At 41.4% G+C, this 20428-nt stretch overlaps 1 protein-coding gene across 1 annotated transcript; it reads left to right on the top strand.

Moving 5' to 3' along the window:
• Positions 1-1366: 1366 nt before the first annotated feature.
• On the top strand, positions 1367-15854 carry mcmbp (minichromosome maintenance complex binding protein). Its single transcript, XM_080546149.1, has 16 exons — positions 1367-1470; positions 2742-2827; positions 3351-3491; positions 3896-3937; positions 4387-4478; positions 4638-4765; positions 4867-5027; positions 8064-8161; positions 8794-8966; positions 9084-9207; positions 9548-9665; positions 12594-12759; positions 12858-12991; positions 14230-14394; positions 14640-14728; positions 15446-15854. The coding sequence occupies exons 1-16, from the start codon at positions 1413-1415 to the stop codon at positions 15564-15566; spliced, it is 1896 nt and encodes a 631-aa protein (XP_080402275.1). The 5' UTR covers positions 1367-1412; the 3' UTR covers positions 15567-15854.
• The last annotated feature ends 4574 nt before the right edge of the window (positions 15855-20428 follow it).

Here is a 20428-nt window from a genome sequence, read left to right as displayed (position 1 = left end):
TAGCTCACTGCCGAGGCAGGCATAACATCTCAACCCGGATCTGTCTGACGTTGTTGCGCCGATTCACTGATCTGCAAGCGCCAGGCTAGGTTCAACCAGGAACCAGCAGCTTAATGAGGATGGTACTAATCACGTACAAGTCGTTGAATCCCCGCAAATTCTTTGCAGTTTCAATGGACCGGTTGCGCAAGAGTGGCGGTTGCATCTGGTGCTGCCATCTACTGCTGTGGCATAGTGACTGCAACTCGTTTGTATTTGTATTTATTATTATTTGAATGAATGAATGGTCTTTATTGTCATTGCTATAGGTACCAAACAACGATTTATTTTTTTATTTTTTTGCAACTCAACTCGAAATACTACTACTACTACTACTACTACTACTACTACTAATAATAATAATAATAATAATAATAATAATAATAATAATAATAATAATAATAATGATAACCTTTCCTGCAAAAATTGCAGCTCAAAGTGCTTATAAATTATAACTAATAATGAGTATACATAATAATAATAATAATAATAATAATAATAATAATAATATAAATAATGAGTATAAATTCTAAGACAAACTACACCATGCAGCCAGCCCTGATTGAATTATAGACCTAACAAATGCTGTTGAAGGTTGACTCTAGAGTTGACAACCCTGATATTTTAAAATGTATTCAAAATGTGACAAATGTGTTTTTGTCATTTCGTGAGCTTAGAATGATAAGGTTCTATCTCCGTTTAGAATGATACGGTTCTATCTCCGTTTAGAATTATAAGGTTCTATTTCCGTTTAGGGCAGTTCAGTTCAGAGATATTGAGCGTCAAAGTTTTTACATTCCATTATGTTTTGTGAGATGGAACCTTTGTATTTTATTAATTACTAACTCAAAAATGTCAACATTTTAAAAATAACACCACACAGGCATTAATAAACACCTAATGGATCAGATTATGTAAAAAAACTCAATTTTGACAAAAATGGAGATAGAACCTTATAATTCTAACGTCACGAACTGGGAATGGACTCATAAAAATAGGGTCCTGTTCAAGAGCGTCAATGTTGCTGTTTCACTGCGATGTATGGCTGCTGACTGCTGCGTGATGACGTCACAACGTAACTCTTTTCAATGCATCACTTTTTGTAATTATGCACTGTTCATTAATATCATATGCATGGGAGTATATTAGATATTTTTCAAAAACGTAAAAAAAAGCTGAATTTAAATTAAAAATAATATTAAAAATCTGACAGTGACAGTGAAGGTAGTGACGCAACGTTCCCGCCACTGAGAACAGCGCTGTCTGTCTGTCTGGAAGTCGGAAGGAAAGTTGCGGCTTAAGCAAAAAAAGTTTATAGTTCTTGAAATTGGTGCAAAACATTTTGTTTTATTATCATATCGGTTACTGCCAACATGCCTTCTACTCAGGACTGGATAAACAGCCCGCTGGGGGTCGTCGAAGGGATGTTTGGTAAGAAAACATTGAGATTGAGATGCTATTGAACGTTAGCTCTTTATGCTACCCACGCTGGTTAGTTAGGGAGCATAGAAAGAGGACATCACGTTCGTAAATACCCTCTGGAAATATGATCAGCACTCTTGGAACGCCTCTTGTCCAATCAAATTACTTGGTCCCTTTATGACGTCGAACCCAGTGTGCGCTCCGGCGCTCTCAGAGCGAGTTTACGAACGCACCACGTAGCTAGATAGCGCATAATCTCCTCCTGTCCTGTCATTGTGACTGTTGTTAGTTTCAGCAAGCAACTTTTACTTTCACTTTTGACTTGTGACATTCTGTTGATTCTGTGTCAATATTTGGATCTGTATTTCCCTGCTTTGTGACTCCCACTTTTGCCAACGAGCTGCCATACTTACCATGTAACATGTCTCCTGATAGAGCTTCTTTTACTAAGTTCTGCACATTAGATATTGTACATAAACTATCTCACTGTACATAGCTCATAACTGTTTATAGCTACCTAACTGTACATAGCTCATAACTGTATATAGCTCATAACTGTACATAGCTCATAACTGTATATAGCTACCTAACTGTACATAGCTCATAACTGTACATAGCTACCTAACTGTATATAGCACATAACTGTACATAGCTCATAACTGTACATAGCTCATAACTGTACATAGCTCATAACTGTACATAGCTCATAACTGTATATAGCTCATAACTGTATATAGCTCATAACTGTACATAGCTACCTAACTGTACATAGCTCATAACTGTACATAGCTACCTAACTGTACATAGCTCATAACTGTACATAGCTCATAACTGTACATAGCTACCTAACTGTACATAGCTCATAACTGTACATAGCTACCTAACTGTACATAGCTCATAACTGTACATAGCTCATAACTGTACATAGCTCATAACTGTACATAGCTACCTAACTGTACATAGCTCATAACTGTACATAGCTCATAACTGTACATACCTCTAAACTATGCCAATGTTTACAACACTACTACATAGTTACCTATCACTACCATTCTTGTTCTATTTATTTCATGCCCTTATATCACTATTTGCACTTCTGGTAGGATGCTAAACTGCATTTCATTGTATTGTATTGTACTTGTACTCTGCGACGACGATAAAGTTGAATCTAAACTAATCTACTTACCATGTGACGTTTCCTGAAAGCACCAGAGAGACAGAGAGACAGCGCCCCGCTGATGAACAGGGGATGTGATTGTTGTGTTGTTGTTGTTTTGCAGCCCAGAGGAACTCAAACCCAGACTGGGAATTAAAAGTGTTGGAGTACTTCAGAGAACAGCTGAAAGCAGGCGGCGCTCATACCGGGGTAGGACGACTAGTTATGACTCATTCATCATAATAATAATAATAATAATAATAATACATATAGAGCTTTTCTAGACACTCAAAGACACTTTGCAAACTGAAAAGATCGAGTAGTAATAAATAAATAGAAGAAAGTAGGGGCCTAATTAAGGTATAGTGCTGGGGACACATGGGAAGGGGAGGGGGAGAGGTATAACTGGTGAAGGCGAGCTTGAAGAGGAGGGTTTTGAGGGCCTGTTTAAATGTTGGGAGGGTGTTGGCCTGTCTGATGTGGTTGGGGAGGGCGTTCCAGAGGGACGGGGCTGCGGCTGAAAAGGCCCCGTCACCCCAGGTCCGGAGCTTGGTCCTGGTGGTCTTGAGGGTGGTTTCATATTTGACTACGGTATAACACTTGGGTATCGATCTACGTAGTCATGCATTACACAGCACACACACACACACACACACACACACACACACACACACACACACACACACACACACTCCTGTTTTTACACGTGTTGTGTGATATTGCTCTTGTTTAGGTTCCCTCGCTAAACGATGTCCCCCTGCACTACCTGAAGCCCAACAGCCTTGTGAAGTTCCGTTGTTTAGTCCAGGACATGTTTGATCCCGAGTTCTACATGGGGGCGTATGAGACAGTGGACCCCTCGACCAAGAACACTGTAAGCTCTCTTTGTTTTGGTAGCTGTTGTGTGTATCACACACACACACACACACACACACACACACACACTCATGACACTTTTTGTTAGGAATCTGTGATCCGTAATATTTTCATCTTTGTGAATCGTGACGATCTGATGATGGGGTAGTGGTGGTCTAGTCTAGTCTAGTGGATAGTGAGTTGGACTTGTGATCGGAAGGTTGTGAGTTCAAATCCCGCCTGAAGCCACACCACTACTAGTGTGCCCTTGGGTAAGGCACTTAGCCCTCAGTTACTCCAGGGGGAATGTCCCTGTAATTCGTAATTGTAAGTCGCTTTGGATTAAAAGCGTCTGCTAAATGGCAGAATTTTAAAATTTAAAATGTATATTCAGAGGGAATAATACCGTGTGACCATTTTCAGGTTTTGACATGTGGGAAATACAAAGACATCACAGAATGTGGGGTAAGTCCATCCTCTTTAACCTTTGACCTCTTTAACCTAGACAGACCTCACATTTTCCCGGAAAGTCCAGGACAGAACCGTGACACAGAAAGCATAATGTACTATTTGTCGTACAAGTAGTAATTGTTATACAAACTTTACATCTTGAATGAATGAATGAATGGTCTTTATTGTCATTGATATAGTACAGGTACCAAACGAAAAAAAAAAACGAAATTTGGGAGGGGGGGCTCCCCTGGTGCTAGGAAAAAAAAACTAAAAACAAGAAGGGAAAAGAGCTGGTTTACATAAATAAAGGCTATGTACACTATCCACTATACTATACTATACAAAATAAAACACTGTGCTGTACTCTATGCTATACCTATTCTAACATTTCCTATCTCTGAACCTCATGTACCCGAGGGTTGTCATATTGCATTGATGACCTGTGTAATCTTCGTCTCAAGGTGTATATGGATTCCCAACACACTGTGACCTCAGAGAGACAGACCTTCTACTGTGTCCCCATTCCAGGCGAAACCCCCTGGGCTAAAGAGATATCCTTTTTATACGCTATGATATATTCAACTCAACTTTTTATTTTCATTGTCCTAATTTGCGTACAATTCATATGATAAAGCAGGAGTCAGAATTGGAAGTACTGTTAAGAGTTAGGTTGTCAATCTGTACAGTTTTCTTAACTCGACTTGTCACACAGCTATGCCTCTTCTAGTCAGGCAAGAGTGGTGCCATCTACTTCCTACGTCCCAAGACGACCGAAGCGCAGTCATGAAGATGACGATATGGACACAGAAACACCCCAGAAGCAGAGAGTACCACACACTGGTATGGACAATCCTCAATCATACATTTTAAATGAAGTTGTGGCGTTGTGGATGGATAAGCCAGGTAGGTTCTCTCTCCATGATTCTCTCTTCTCTCCGCAGGGCCTCAAGGCCTGACAGATCACCATGGCAACGGGGACTCGAAACGGCGAGAGACAGAAGCTCCCATGTCCAACCAGACGACGTCCCCCTTAGACTGTTCCTCTCATTTGAACCTCAACTTCCCCCTGCCAGAGGAGACAGGCCCGGCGTGTCTAGTGAAGGTACGCAATCATACAGTGATCGTTTCACCTGGGCTGTGTAAATGATCTGTATCAATTTACTACACTGCTCAAAGAAATTGAAGGGAACACTTCAAGGATATGCCTCCCCAGACCGTCACTGACACATCAAAGCGGTCACGCTGGATGATGTTGCAGGCAGCTTAACGCTCGCCACGGCATCTCCAGACTCTTTCACGTCCGGCTCTCATCTGTGGAGAGAACGGGGCGCCAATGGGGAACCTGCCAATTCTGTGGTTCTCTGCCAAATGCCAATCGAGCTGCACGGTACTGGGCTGTGAGCACAAGTCCCACTAGAGGACGTCAGGCCCTCATGCCACCCTCATGGAGTCTGTTTCTGACAGTTTGGTCAGAGACATGCACAGGAGTAAGGCAAGGCAAGGCAAGGCAAGTTTATTTGTATAGCACATTTCATACAACAGGGGCAATTCAAAGTGCTTTACATGCATTATTTAAAAATACAGCAAGAGGAGCATAAGAAAATAACAATTACAATGAATAAAAGCAAATATAAGAAGTAAATAGATAAAACATTTAAAAAGACAATAGTTAATGGGAAAAAGACATTGATAGAAGTGTTTGTGTTTAATCATATCCCTCCACGTCCTTCTACATCCCTCTACATCCCTCTACATCCCTCCACATCCCTCTACATCCCTCTACATCCCTCTACATCCCTCCACATCCCTCTACATCTCTCTACATCCCTCTACAACCCTCTACATCTCTCTACATCCCTCCACATCCCTCCACATCCCTCTACAACCCTCTACATCCCTCCACATCCCTCCACATTCCTCTACATCCCTCATCCCTCTACACCCCTCTACATCCCTCCACATTCCTCTACAAGGAGTAGCCCGCGGGAGGTCATTTTGTAGGGCTCTGGCAGTGCTCCTCCTGTTCCTCCTTGCACAAAGGCGCAGATACCAGTCCTGCTGCTGGGTAGGGATGGACGGTTTCCAATTATTGAAACCGAAAAACCGTCAAAGACTAAAACCGGGGTTTTCCGGTTAACCGAAAATGTAAAAAAATAAAATAAAATAAAAATATATATTTTCAATATATATTTCAAATAATTGAGCCCTACTGCTACAATACACTCATGTCGAACACCATTAAAACACCGTAAGCACAGTCGCAACACATTTAGGCTACTTAGTTTCACAAATATAAGTGGAAAGGCAGACTTTTGTAAGCTACACCATACATGAAAACACATGAACACTTAACACACCAGCTCCGCTGATCCAGGGTGCACGCCTGCACGGAAGATCATCTCTTGGAACAGCGTCTTCATTGAATGAACTGCTTTCTCAATATCTTGGTTCTTAGACAAAGTTTCAGCTGCTGCTCAATGTATTTAAATATTTGAATACTGCTCAATAATCACTGAAAGATTAGACTTAGAATTATGCAGTGAACATACTTAAAGCTTTTCATAAAAACCACATGCCGCGAGACTGACTCGTCCTGAACTGTCGTAAGTCAATCAACAAAGAATGCCCCATCAAAATAAAAGTGCCCATGGTAGAGCTGTCAAAATAGAGCTTTCAAAATAAATGTACTAATACAGATAGAGATAAATACAGAACTACCTTTGCGTCACTAAGTGACCGCGTATCTTCTGAGACATGCGTTCTGTCATCACTTTCAGTAGCGCCTTCACACACAGTGGCGCTGTGCACAAACACTCTTGATCCGTATAGCTCTTGTTTTATTATATTGTGGTTTAGTAAATACTGCACTTGGAGTTACATTCAATGCATGATTTGTGCTATAGAACATAAATAAAGTTTAATTGATTGATTGATATCAAATCAAATCACATTTTATTTCTATAGCGCATTTCTCACAAAAGTGACCCAATGCGCTTTACAGAGAGCAGCGAAAATGATCTTATTAAATGTAAGCGAGTAATTGTAAAAAACCTTTCCTATCTACCAATAACTGAAGGCAACTATCTTTCCCATGGAGTGATTCGTTACCCTTAAATATAATCCCAATTAGATATTAATCCTCAGTTATTCTTCACAACTGACCAAACCTCTCACTCATTGCGCGGCAGATTCAGACTGTATCATTGTTATTTTCACACACGACAAACATGTGACATGTTCCAGTTTTATTCTTTGAACAACATAGAATATACAATAGAATAGAAAACATTCGCGCTCGTTCACGCTAGCCATTGTTTTTTTTCTCCTCACTCTCTGCTCTGAAGAGAAGCTGTCACGTGACCCGTCTTTTTAGACATGTCATTTATTTGACAAGTTATAACAAAGTTATAGTGTTTACAAAATCACTTTTATAGCATCTTCAACCACACACTCTTGTACACACTCTAGGCATGTATTATATATCAATCTATGATATTTTGATCAAATGTAAAAATAAAAAATAAATATCCGGTTTCAGACGGTTTTGATAAAAAAACGTTTCTATTTTTATAAACCCCGAAAAACCGTCCATCCCTACTGCTGGGTTGTTGCCCTTCTACAGCCCTGTCCAGCTCTCCTCGTGTAACGGCCCGTCTCCCGGTATCTCCTCCTCTACGCTCTTGAGACTGTGCTGGGAGACACAGCAAACCTTCTTGCGACGGCACGCATGGATGTGCCATCCCGGAGGAGCTGGACTACCTGTGCAACCTGAATGGGCTGCAGGTACCGCCTCAGGCTATCAGTAGTGGGCAGTGCACTAGCAAAATGCAAAACTAGGCAAAAATCTGTCAGGAAGGATAAGGAGAGAGAAATAGTCTGGCCACCAACTCCTTTTGGGGGTTGTCTTGCTGTTGCCCCTCCTGTCCACCTGTTGTCGCTTTCATTCGTACCGAAGCAGGTGAAATTGATTAACAATCGTTTTTACGCTTCCTAACTGGACAGATCGATATCCCTGAAGTTTAATTGACGAGGCGTTATACTGTGATGATTTAAGTGTTCCCTTAATCTTTTTGAGCAGTGTAATTTGATTGGAATCAAGGTCTCATTGACTTGCAGTCACCAGGTCTCTTGTTGGCAGGTCTATGAGGACTGGGACCGCTTCAAAGTGAACGACACACTGGAGGTCTATGGGATTCTCTCCGTCAATCCGGTTCTGAGTGCAATGTCTGAAGAAAAGTAAGAGCCTTGAGGATTAGGTTTAATTTGACTGTTTGTGTATTTATATAATATACAGGGTTCTCCCCAGTATATTTGAACAGTGTGGTGCAGGATTGCGTAATCAAAACCTGACTTGTGTTTATTCATTTCAAAATGTGCAAAACATTTGTAAAAAAAACACTGAATTCACTGAGGAACATCATAACGCTTTCACTTTTAAAAATGTACAATGATGTTGTTGGCGTTCAAAGGTAGTTACTCTGTCATTACTGAATTACTAAACAGTAATGATAGAGTAACTACCTTTGAACGCCAACAACATCTTTGTAAAAAAAACGAAAGTGATGTAGTTTAATTTGTCTTGAAATGTTTACATTATGGCACAACCAAGTTGGTGCAGCGCTACTCTTACAGTCTTTGTGGAGGACCCTGATATATATATATATATATATATATATATATATATATATATATATATATATATATATATATATATATATTACACACACAGTAGTACCAGTCAAAAGTTTGGACACACTTCCACATTCAATTGAATGGGAAACTGTATGCATACTTTTGACCAGTACTGTATATACACAGTATGTGTCTGTCTCTTTGTCTATATTGCTCAGCCATCTGTCTACACACAGAGACGCCTCGTCGTCAATGCTGGACCCCACAGAGAGCATGGAGACAGCAGAGGAACAGAGAGCCCACAGCCCGCCTGCCTCCCTGGTTCCCCGTCTCCACATGCTCTATGCTCACCCACTGCTGCAGACCAACCCTCTGCTGCCCTCTGCTGGCATGGCGGACAACAGTGCATGTAAGACTACAACACGTCCAGCACTACATCAAATATATGCATGATGCATAACAGTTACAGTCACTCAGTGTATCTTTAACTGTTGTGTCGGCTGTTGTGTGACCTTTGACCCCACAGTCATACAGTCTTTCCTGGGTGAGATTGCGTCCGTGAGGGAAGAGCTGCTCTCTTACCTGAGATATGTCCTCCTGGGAGACGCGCTGGCTGCAGAGTACCTCCTACTGCATCTGATCTCTAATGTGTAAGTGGGTTGGTCCATCTGTGATGCTTAGATTAGATTACACTTTATTGTCATCGCAGAGTACAAGTACAATACAACGAAATGCAGTTTAGCATCCATCCAGAAGTGCAAATAGTGATATAAGGGCATGATATAAATAGAACAAGAATGGTAGTGATAGGTAACTATGTAATATACAGTATGTGCAGAGGTAGTATTGTAAACATCAGTATAGCTAGAGGTATATACAGTTAGGGGCAATATATAGCATGGCTAATCCCCTTAACTCTTTCATGTATTATTATTTGTAATTAATTTATTTGGGACAAAGGTGTTTCATTGTGGTCTTGTCTTGTCGTAGGTACGCCAGGCGGGGTGACCTCCCCCTGGGTAAGTTCAGCCTGAACCTGAGTGGCTGTCCGATCAACTGCTCATACATCGAGAGATTCTATCACTCCATCCAGCAGCTTGTGCCTTGTGTGAGTGAACGCGTCCCTTACAAAGCGCTTTATATGGCATGAAAACATGTTTGAGTGATTTGATTATCATTGTCTTGACTAAACCCTTTTTTTTTTGGGTGTAAATACTGTATATATTACATAAGACATACAAGGTCTATTTGGTTCTCCATCTGTGAGATACTCATTATTTAAGCAATAATACATATAGTAGATCACCACAGATAAAAATAATTGTTGGTACACATGGACCAACAGGTTACCATCATTTAAAAGCAAGATGAAACAAAACATGATGCTAGATTCACTAACACTGGTTGTCAAGTGCAATTTAAGGCCTTAATTCTATTCCTATTTACTACCATGTTAAATCAAAATTGTGGATGTTTCCCCCCCCCTGGTAGTAACTGTTTGTGGATGTTTTCCCCCCTGGTAGTAACTGTTTGTGGATGTTTTCCCCCCTGGTAGTAACTGTTTGTGGATGTTTCCCCTAGGGATGCACCGAAATGAAAATTCTTGGCCGAGGCCGAAGCCGAATTTAAGGAAACACTTGGCCGAATACCGAATACCGAATGTGTATCGGCAGTTTTTAATTTTATCATTGCATAAACTAAATACATTTTGCTTTTTATTCATGCTTCTCAAAGAAAGAAATTGAGATTGAAAAAAAAGAACTTTTATATATAACTTATTATAACTAATTATCGTGGGATTTAATCTCTACTGCTTTCCAGGGTTCAAGTTAATGATATTCATGATTTGTCTCTACATAGGCTTCAGAAAGTATTTAGACCCCTTCACTTTTTTCACATTTTTGAATAGATTTGCCATCAATCCACACACAGTACCCCATAATCTAAGTAAAAACGTTTTTTAATGTTTGCAAATGTATTAAAATGTAAATACAGAAATACCTCATGTACATAAGTATTCAGACCCTTTGTCACTCTTAAAATTAGGTCAAATGCTAAATGTCTTCAACAAGTCATTCAACAAGTTGAATTGAGTCCACCTGAGTGTAAGGATAATAGTTCATGTTATTTCAGAATGAATATCTTTTGTTTTTATAGTCTCTGGTTTGCATAGAAACCACCGCATGATACAGCTGCATGTCATAAACCCGTGTAGAACAGCTGGGAGTCTGAATATGTTTTCAACAAGGCAACAACTCTGCTTCTTCCGCTACGACTGCTAAGCTAACTAGCTAGATGAGTGTAAGGTTGCGTTCGTAAAGTCGCTCTGAGAGCGCTGGAGCGCACACTGGGCCCGACGTCATAGAGAAACCGAGTCATTTGATTGGACGAGAGGCATTCCACGAGTGCTGATCGGATTTCCTGAGTGAATTTACGAACGCAGCCAGTTTTGAAAGCGCGTCGCCTTGCGCCGCGCGCCTGTTGAGAGTTATATTTAATTGTATTGCGTCATCAAAACACGGCCACTATTCGGTGGTAAACATTCGGTGTTTTCACACATTCGGCCGAATACCGAATGTGCTTTATTTTGCGATATTCGGCCGAATACATTCGGTGGCCGAATGTTCGGTGCATCCCTAGTTTCCCCCCCCCCTGGTAGTAACTGTTTGTGGATGTTTTCCCCCCTGGTAGTAACTGTTTGTGGATGTTTCCCCCTGGTAGTAACTGTTTGTGGATGTTTCCCCCCCTGGTAGTAACTGTTTGTGGATGTTTTCCCCCCTGGTAGTAACTGTTTGTGGATGTTTCCCCCTGGTAGTAACTGTTTGTGGATGTTTCCCCCTGGTAGTAACTGTTTGTGGATGTTTCCCCCTGGTAGTAACTGTTTGTGGATGTTTCCCCCCTGGTAGTAACTGTTTGTGGATGTTTTCCCCCCTGGTAGTAACTGTTTGTGGATGTTTCCCCCCTGGTAGTAACTGTTTGTGGATGTTTCCCCCCTGGTAGTAACTGTTTGTGGATGTTTTTCCCCCTGGTAGTAACTGTTTGTGGATGTTTCCCCCCTGGTAGTAACTGTTTGTGGATGTTTTCCCCCCTGGTAGTAACTGTTTGTGGATGTTTCCCCCTGGTAGTAACTGTTTGTGGATGTTTCCCCCCCTGGTAGTAACTGTTTGTGGATGTTTCCCCCTGGTAGTAACTGTTTGTGGATGTTTTCCCCCCTGGTAGTAACTGTTTGTGGATGTTTTCCCCCTGGTAGTAACTGTTTGTGGATGTTTCCCCCCTGGTAGTAACTGTTTGTGGATGTTTTCCCCCCTGGTAGTAACTGTTTGTGGATGTTTTCCCCCTGGTAGTAACTGTTTGTGGATGTTTTCCCCCCTGGTAGTAACTGTTTGTGGATGTTTCCCCCTGGTAGTAACTGTTTGTGGATGTTTTCCCCCCTGGTAGTAACTGTTTGTGGATGTTTCCCCCCCTCTGGTAGTAACTGTTTGTGGATGTTTCCCCCCCTCTGGTAGTAACTGTTTGTGGATGTTTTCCCCTGGTAGTAACTGTTTGTGGATGTTTCCCCCTGGTAGTAACTGTTTGTGGATGTTTCCCCCCTGGTAGTAACTGTTTGTGGATGTTTTCCCCCCTGGTAGTAACTGTTTGTGGATGTTTTCCCCCCTGGTAGTAACTGTTTGTGGATGTTTTCCCCCCTGGTAGTAACTGTTTGTGGATGTTTTCCCCCTGGTAGTAACTGTTTGTGGATGTTTTCCCCCCTGGTAGTAACTGTTTGTGGATGTTTCCCCCCTGGTAGTAACTGTTTGTGGATGTTTTCCCCCTGGTAGTAACTGTTTGTGGATGTTTCCCCCTGGTAGTAACTGTTTGTGGATGTTTCCCCCCCTGGTAGTAACTGTTTGTGGATGTTTCCCCCCTGGTAGTAACTGTTTGTGGATGTTTTCCCCCTGGTAGTAACTGTTTGTGGATGTTTCCCCCCTGGTAGTAACTGTTTGTGGATGTTTCCCCCCTGGTAGTAACTGTTTGTGGATGTTTTCCCCCCTGGTAGTCGTACCGCCTCTGTATGAGCCTCAACAATATGAACAACCTGTGTCTGGTGCCCAAGAAGGACTACGTGGCCAACCGACTAAAGAGCGGAGCCTTACAGCTGGCTAGGAACACCTCCCTCTTCCTGGACGAGACCCAGCTGGAGCAGGGGCAGCTAGACGCCCCAGGTGAGGAATCCTGAAACCATGTGCTGCTATATTGAGGAGGAGGTACTTTAAGGCCAGTCAATAATCTCAGTAATGATGTTGTGTGTCCCCTGCTGTAGGTGTGCGGAACATCACCGCCCTCGGGAACCTAATCACCTGGCAGAAGGTTGATTATGACTTCAACTACCACCAGATGGAATTCCCCTGCAATATTAACGTGCTCATTGCGTCAGAGGGCCGGTCCCTGCTGCCGGTAAGGACAAAAGGATGTAGGAGGAGGGCGATGATGCACTTTTAGATTCTGTGACGGAGGCGTGTTTAGCTGCTTCATCACGGAAGTGCAAGTAACCTTCGATTGGTTTGGGGTAGCCGCTGCCGCTGTTGCCTCACATACTAGTGTGTGTGCGTGCGTGCGTGCGTGAGTGCGTGCATGCTCCAGTATATGTATATTATATCTATTTAAAACAAGGATCTGTTATTATGGATGTGATTATTACTCGATTATTGTGAGCTGCTAAAGCCCTGGTATTGTCTGCCCAAGACATGTGTTTTAGTCTGTAAGTTTGGTTAATTAAATGTAGAGGTTAATTGACCATAGGTGTTGCCATCGGGAGTGGCCTCTAAATACCTGTGCAAATGTTTGTTCAGGAGCTTAGCTCTGGCATTGCTCATGCGGTGGCTGTTGAGCCTAGTACGCCCCAACCCGCACACTCGTTTGTGGTTAGCTGCAGTCCTGTATAGTGGTTGTCTTTCACTTTAATGAAGCGTTGATCAATTTGAATGTTTTGTTATCGTCTTGTTGTCTAGTTTGCTGGATTTACTTTTTGTCCACTTTTGGTGGTAAATTACAACCATTATTTTGAACCCCCCCCCTCCCGACTCTGAGTCCTGCTATGGCCCTTCAGACCGAGCAGACACGCTACCTTGTTCACTGACTCCCCAGGGTTTGGTATCAGCCAGGCTCTCGTGAGACTGACACGTATGGAACAACTGGGAGTTGTTTCCATTGAGCGTCACGTTGCCGTCTCCCCTCCCATTGGTCCCCCAGCAGCTCCCCTGGTTTGGCTTTGGACTTGGGGCTGTTCGCTACGTAGCGAGGCTGAGGAATGTGGTGTGTGCTATTCCTGTGTGTCTGTCTATGTCTAATGGGTTGCCATGGCTGCAGCTGTGCAACGAGGGACAATCCCAGGAGAGGCGTCAGGATAGGCCATCTATTAGCCTGGTCTGAAGGGCAGATTGTAAGAGCTCTCAGGGTTAGGCAGTCTGGGCAGGTGGTTAGAGGTTCATGCCTCCTGTCTATATACTGAATAAGTATTGTGAAATAAACAGATATATAAAGACACAGTTTGTGTACACGTTGAGTCACACACTCGTCGAGGGTTTGTTTATAAGATGCTGTGTAGTATGTTTTTCCGGCATTGTCTCTGATAATCTTCCTTGTCGTCGTCGTCGTCGTCGTCGTCGTCCCCCCCCCCATCCCTGTCACCTCAGTCCGACTGTCAGGTGCACCTGCAGCCCCAGGTGACCCCCCCCAGCCTGGAGGATTACCTCGATGCCCTTCACATGGCGCAGGTGCCGTCACAGCTGAACAAGTTCCGTGTGTACCTGAGCGTGGCTCGGACCCTAGACTACAGCATCTCTGACGAAGTCACAAAGGTAAGGACGTGTGTTCCGTCCAGGGAAAGAGATTAACATCTGCCAGATGCAGCAGGCAAATTCAGAGCACAGTGCTCTGGGAGCACTATATTTTCATTCCTCAAACCACGCTTTGCATAAGCTGACCGTTATAGCTAGCTATTAGCTTATCGCATAACGATTACAAAGCTAGTCAAGGTTGAGTGTTGCACGCTATATTTGTACCTGATATATTCATGATGTCTTCCTGCTCTCGTGCCCCCCAGGCAGTTGAGGACGACTTTGTCGATATGCGCAAAGATGACCCCCAGAGTATCTCTGCTGAGGACCTGCACAGGCTGCTGGTGGTTGCCAGGTGAGCTGTAATTACTGTTCATTGTTACTGGACTTGCTTCAGTCCAACTATTGTTCTTGCTCAACCTTATTGCTAGCAACCTTGCTTTAGCACTTGGTTTTGATGCCTATTAAACCTTTTGAAATCAAAATAAACTTGAAAGTGCATTTTTTAACACGGAGCATGGAGGTCTATGTTTTTGAGCCACTGCCCCTCTTACACCTTTTAATCTATTCATACCACTTCAACTGTAAAATGTGCCTCCAAATGATCAACTCTGGTAAAAAAGCTTTTGGTAACACGTTAATGCCCCTAACCCATAACGCGTAATACATTTTAATGCCCAAAAAAAGTTCATATTACCATGAATCAAGGCGTGGCAAACGCCAAGACAGACTGATTTGTATACTGGATTGTAATGATGACGACAGTCGTTGCTTCCTGACCAATTGTCATGTTTACATTATGTTAAGACGCTAATCAAAACCACTTGCACAAATGTTCTGTCCTTTGTATCAGATGAATGAACATCCTGTTTGCGATCAAATCGACACACCTATTTTTCCTTATAGTACAGTATGGTTGAATGAAGGCTTCATAATAAACAATAAATTCAAGTGATACAGCAAAGAAAGTGGGGTCTGGAAATGTGTTTATTTGGTTTCACTACAAAGCATTAAGTTTAGTGCAAATCTAGCACATGCTAATGCCGTTTCTCACTCTGGTAATGGTCCTCAGGTTGCTCTCCTCCAGTTTGGGACAGGTGACCCTTTCAAGAGATGGATGGATGAGAGCCAAGGTCTTAGAGATGGTCCGAAGGAGCAGGACTGAACATCAGAAGAATGGCAATGAGCCTTAATTCTTGAATGTTGGAACTAAAGTGTGTTTTTCATGTTCAAAGTAGATCTGATATGTAATCTCCTTTGTTTTCCGTGGGGTGGTACATATGTTGTATTTTCTTACTGAAATGAACTTCCTTGATTCTGTTTCTAATGGATTCTATGCTGAACGTTGTAGAAAGTACATGCAAAGCTTCAACTTTTTTTGTTTCTAAATTAGATTTTCTAGTTTTTTCTAAATTTGTATGATTTATAAGGGGGAAAACATGTTAAGATTTCTCTTGCCATTGGTACCAAGCTTTTTCAGGAGTCGCATTGTTCAAGATTTGACTAAGGATTTTTTCCTGTGTGTAAAAAAAGAATATCCATGTCTGGTTATGAGATTTGTTCATGTTGATAATAATAAAACCAACTCGTACAGCATGTGTTTAGTGTTGTTATTGAAAAAAATATTGTATTTGAGTTGAATGTTTCACTGGTTTATCATCTTGCACCTTCAACTACCACTCTGGAGTTGCTCACAAATAGCAGCCTGAGTTCAATGTACGGTGAACTGCAGTTCCAAGTTCAACAACAATAAGGTGGGTTTACAGAGGGGTTTATATTACATAGTCATTGAACAATTGCATGAAATGTGTTCCTAATAGGCCACATGTTGCCAGGAGAGGGCTACCATACCCTCCACTCTAATGTTATTCCCCTGTGGCTGAGCACCAAATGTGTACAAATCCTAGTAAAACACAGAGATGACATCTTCAAAAGTGAAAAGAACTCACAAACAAGTAAAGTCCTGGGGGCCTCATTTATAGAAAGTACTCAGATAAAATGTTGATCTTACCCATGTCGTACGTAGAAAACCACGTCAACGTAGTGATTTATACAATTTCAGCTCGACGTGCGTACGCACATTACCTACTGGTTATGCAGTTATTACAGGCATGTGAGCCGCACTGCCTACTGTAATTCATGCAAGTGGCTCGTAATAAAATTAACGATGTTGTTATCAGCCGAGAAAATGAGTTTAACTCAAGATTTAAAGGGAACTGATGTTTATAATTGTATTTCAGTCTTTCTTTATATCCCTCCGGAGCTGTCTATCTCCCCTTCAACATGCCTAGTGCGTTCCACAACGGACCTTGCCCGGCCATGCGCTCAATGATACTGGAGTTTCTCCGGTGTCTGGGAGTGAGCAGCCATATAAGAATACGACCATTATATTATTACAGTATAAGCAGCACTCGAGTTGAGGGGGGATGGCATAAAACCGTCCCCCTCTTTATAAATGAGGCCCCTGGACACATGGACACATGAAAAGATAATTCAAATTGGTACAGATACTGTAATACAGTATGAAAACATCCTAGAATGTATAAGGAACATTCTAAGGGCCGGTTTCACAGACAAGGCTTAAGTCTAGTCCCGGACTAAATCACACTTTCAATGTAAAATCTCCATTGAAGATGCTTTTTAGTCTAGGATTAGGCTTAAGCCTTGTCTGTGAAACCGGCCCTAAATGTACCAAATATATTGTAGTTATCCTTAGTGCTGTTCAAATTACTTAATCAAGTCCAAGCATCATAAAAGAATATGAAAACATTTAAAATAACATTTTTGGTGTATAAAGATGTAGGGCCCAAGGGCCAGCACAACAGCATAATGCAGTACATTGTAATGCAACATCCTGGCATCGACACTTCCTGTGACTGCAAGCTTTGGTACAGTAAGAATGTCCACAAAGGAGCAATAGGATTGACAAATGAGTTACACAGGTGGAAATAAGAATAAATAGGATATTTTAATATTCAATACATTTTGAGTAAAACATGATAACATGACAGTCAGTTGTTACAGAGGTGAACTACAACCACAGACATTGAGACAACATGGGACTATGCTGGTAAAATGTGCTTAAAATGCTGTGCAATCATGTGTTGAGACATCTAGTCACATGGCAAAATGTTATTGTACATTATCTATGAGCAGGATCATTACTAGTACATACAGTGGGGGGGAATACGTATTTGATCCCCTGTCGATTTTGTAAGTTTGCCCACTGACAAAGAAATGAACAGTCTATAATTTTAATGGTATGTTTATTTTAACAGTGAGACAGAATATCCCCCGCAAAAAAATCCAGAAAAACACATTATATGAAGGTTATAAATTGATTCGCATTTGATCGAGGGGAATAAGTATTTGATCCGCTAACAAAACATGGCATATTTTTTGTCGATATTTTTTGTCTCTCACTGTTAAAATAAACCTACCAGTAAGATTATAGACCGCTCATTTCTTTGTCAGAGGGGCAAACTTACAAATTCGGCAGGAGATCAAACACTTATTTCCCCACACTCTATCTGTTAAGTGAAGACAACCATGGATGACAAATGAAAGGTGGTTTCAAAAGCACTTAGTGTAAAAAAAAAAAAAAAAGAATGGAAAAAGACTAGGCCTCTTCTATGTGAAACCAAACAACAGTCGATACCACTCTTCCCCCACAACAACCCAATCTCCATGGAATGTTTATATGTAATACATTTGTTGTTCCTTTACAGTACCTTCTCCAGGTAAGAATGGTTCCTGCTCTGATCTGAGAACGACTCCAGTGCATGCATCCCTGAATAAGATTAAAAAAAAATACAAATGAAAACGTAGCCCCGCTTAAAGCCTTATAATATTAATATTGCGTTACAGCCGTCATTTTAAAGCGTTGGCAGTGCCAGACAATATCAGCTGGTCTGGTGTCTCTGGTCAGGTGCCAATCACTAAGCAATTCAACCCTCACCAACCAGGATGGGCTACAGTGTCACTGTAATGTTCAACCCTCACCAACCAGGATGGGCTACAGTGTCACTGTAATGTTCAACCTAACAGTTAATAGACCCCACACTCTATGAGCCGCAGATGAGAAGCAAACTTAAGTCACTAGACTAAGTCACTAAAACGGAATGCTGCAAAGAGTAAAAATGACACCAGTACAAAACCACAACAGATATAAGGTGACCGAGGAGATCCTGTTTATCTTGGGATATCCCTGCTTGTGACAGCTTGTAGAGGCTAAGATAACCTGGAAGAATACAACAAGGTGGTTATAACTTATAATCTACAGTGGGCTCTTATTTAGCTCTTTTGGGGCACAGATAGTGTTTCGTAACAGTAATGACTTCCAAAGGGTGATGCTAAAAATAACCATCGCCAAACCAAATGGGAAAAGCACTGCCGGATTCCCAAAACATCAGGTGGTGTGTTCCTAAGGCCAGAGGGAAGGAGCATGGGTGAACTGGAAAGACCTGCTTAGCACTCCTCACTCTACTCAGAATTACCGAGTACAGCTACTGTGTGTGTATGGGTAGAAAAATTCTATAGACTACATGTCACAGCAACTCTTCTAATTTTACAGGTTTGCAGGCCTCCGATAGAATAAACCTTACATGATGTTGGTATCTGCTGTACAAAACAATAAGACCACAACTCCATTTATGAATGTTGTATAATATCTGTCCTATAACATGTCATATAGAAGTCTACAGGAGGGCAGAAAGACCAGCAGCAGAGAAACATAAATATATGTACACAAAGGGTGAGTCACACACACACACACACACACACACACACACACACACACATACGGTAGTCATCACTGGAAACTTGAATTCCATATATTGACTTGCTCATTTCCTGAGCATCGTGTATCACTACTATTTAAAAACATATGACCAGAGGATAAAATATCCCAAGATAAAGCATTACCTTATATACAGTATATAATGTACCCAGATCAAACAAATAATAAAACATTATTTGGATTCAACTTGACTAAACTTTATACGGTAGATTTACCATAAATACCTGATATAAACCATCTCAAACTTCTGTTTCCTTTTAAGGCTTATGCTTGAGTTTCCGGCATTGAAAGCATTCAACAGTGTGTTTTAATTACTCATTGCATATGTTCTATATGCTACTGTACAGTACTTTTCAAAGATGTGACATTACTATTCTAGACTGAGGGCCTCGTAATTCAAATGAATTAAAAACAGGAGTGTTTCAAACTGCCATTGCTTAGTGAATCAAACCCGAATTTCTTGTGGTAGTTTACAGTAAGCGATTTCAGTTAAATGGTGATATTATTCTTATCAAAGAAAAATGCTCATCCCTCTTCAGAAATGTTCAGCAGGTGTGCAGCTGCCACTAAAATGATTAAAAGCCAAAGAGTGCTGTACATAAATACATGTCCATAGATATATGCAGGTCAATGGGAAGGTTCTAGTAAGGGAACGGATATACATACTGTACTTAGATACAATACTTACATATCAAACAGTATACTCTACATATCAAACGGTATACTCTTACCAAAGTTTTTGTATGTTCATTCCTACAATAGTACATGTCTTATAGCGCTAAAGATTAAATTGACAACACTGATATCCATTGAATTAAATTATCTGTTTGTTTTCTTATAGGTAAAATCTAACATTGAGCTGCCCTTTGAAAATCAAGAGAGGAAATTTGGTCTGACTTTCTACCAGTGTTCTGAAACAGAACTGTAACTAGGCATTATGTCACTAATGCCAATCGGTGCACTGCACATGGGATAACATAATTGACCGAGGGAGCTTGTCTCACAACATGCACCGGATACTACCTGCCTGTTCTAACTCTAAAGTTATTACCAATAGCCTGACATGCAAATGTGGTAAGCTAAAATAAATCGAGAGTAAGGACACTGCTATATTTCGCTTAGGTGTGTTACTACACAAGACTGGCTGTAAACATTGGGTCAGGTCAAATTCAACTACATGGGGTAATAATAGAGATGGGATTCTTAGCTGAGTCAGTGGACCCCTTTTGTGCAAGCTTATGCTACTGCTACTGTACT

The sequence above is a fragment of the Nansenia antarctica genome (genome assembly GCF_963989245.1).
Source record: "Nansenia antarctica genome assembly, chromosome: 1".
NCBI classification, from domain to species: Eukaryota; Metazoa; Chordata; class Actinopteri; order Argentiniformes; family Microstomatidae; genus Nansenia; species Nansenia antarctica.
This window is presented reverse-complemented; position numbering and strand designations above follow the sequence as displayed.

Bases quoted from the DNA above. Each gene is read 5' to 3' on its own strand.
- mcmbp (XM_080546149.1), top strand. From the start codon at position 1,413: ATGCCTTCTACTCAGGACTGGATAAACAGCCCGCTGGGGGTCGTCGAA. The intron at 3,492-3,895 runs GTAAGCTCTCTT...GACCATTTTCAG, and splicing joins ACCCCTCGACCAAGAACACT to GTTTTGACATGTGGGAAATA. The intron at 3,938-4,386 runs GTAAGTCCATCC...CTTCGTCTCAAG, and splicing joins AAGACATCACAGAATGTGGG to GTGTATATGGATTCCCAACA.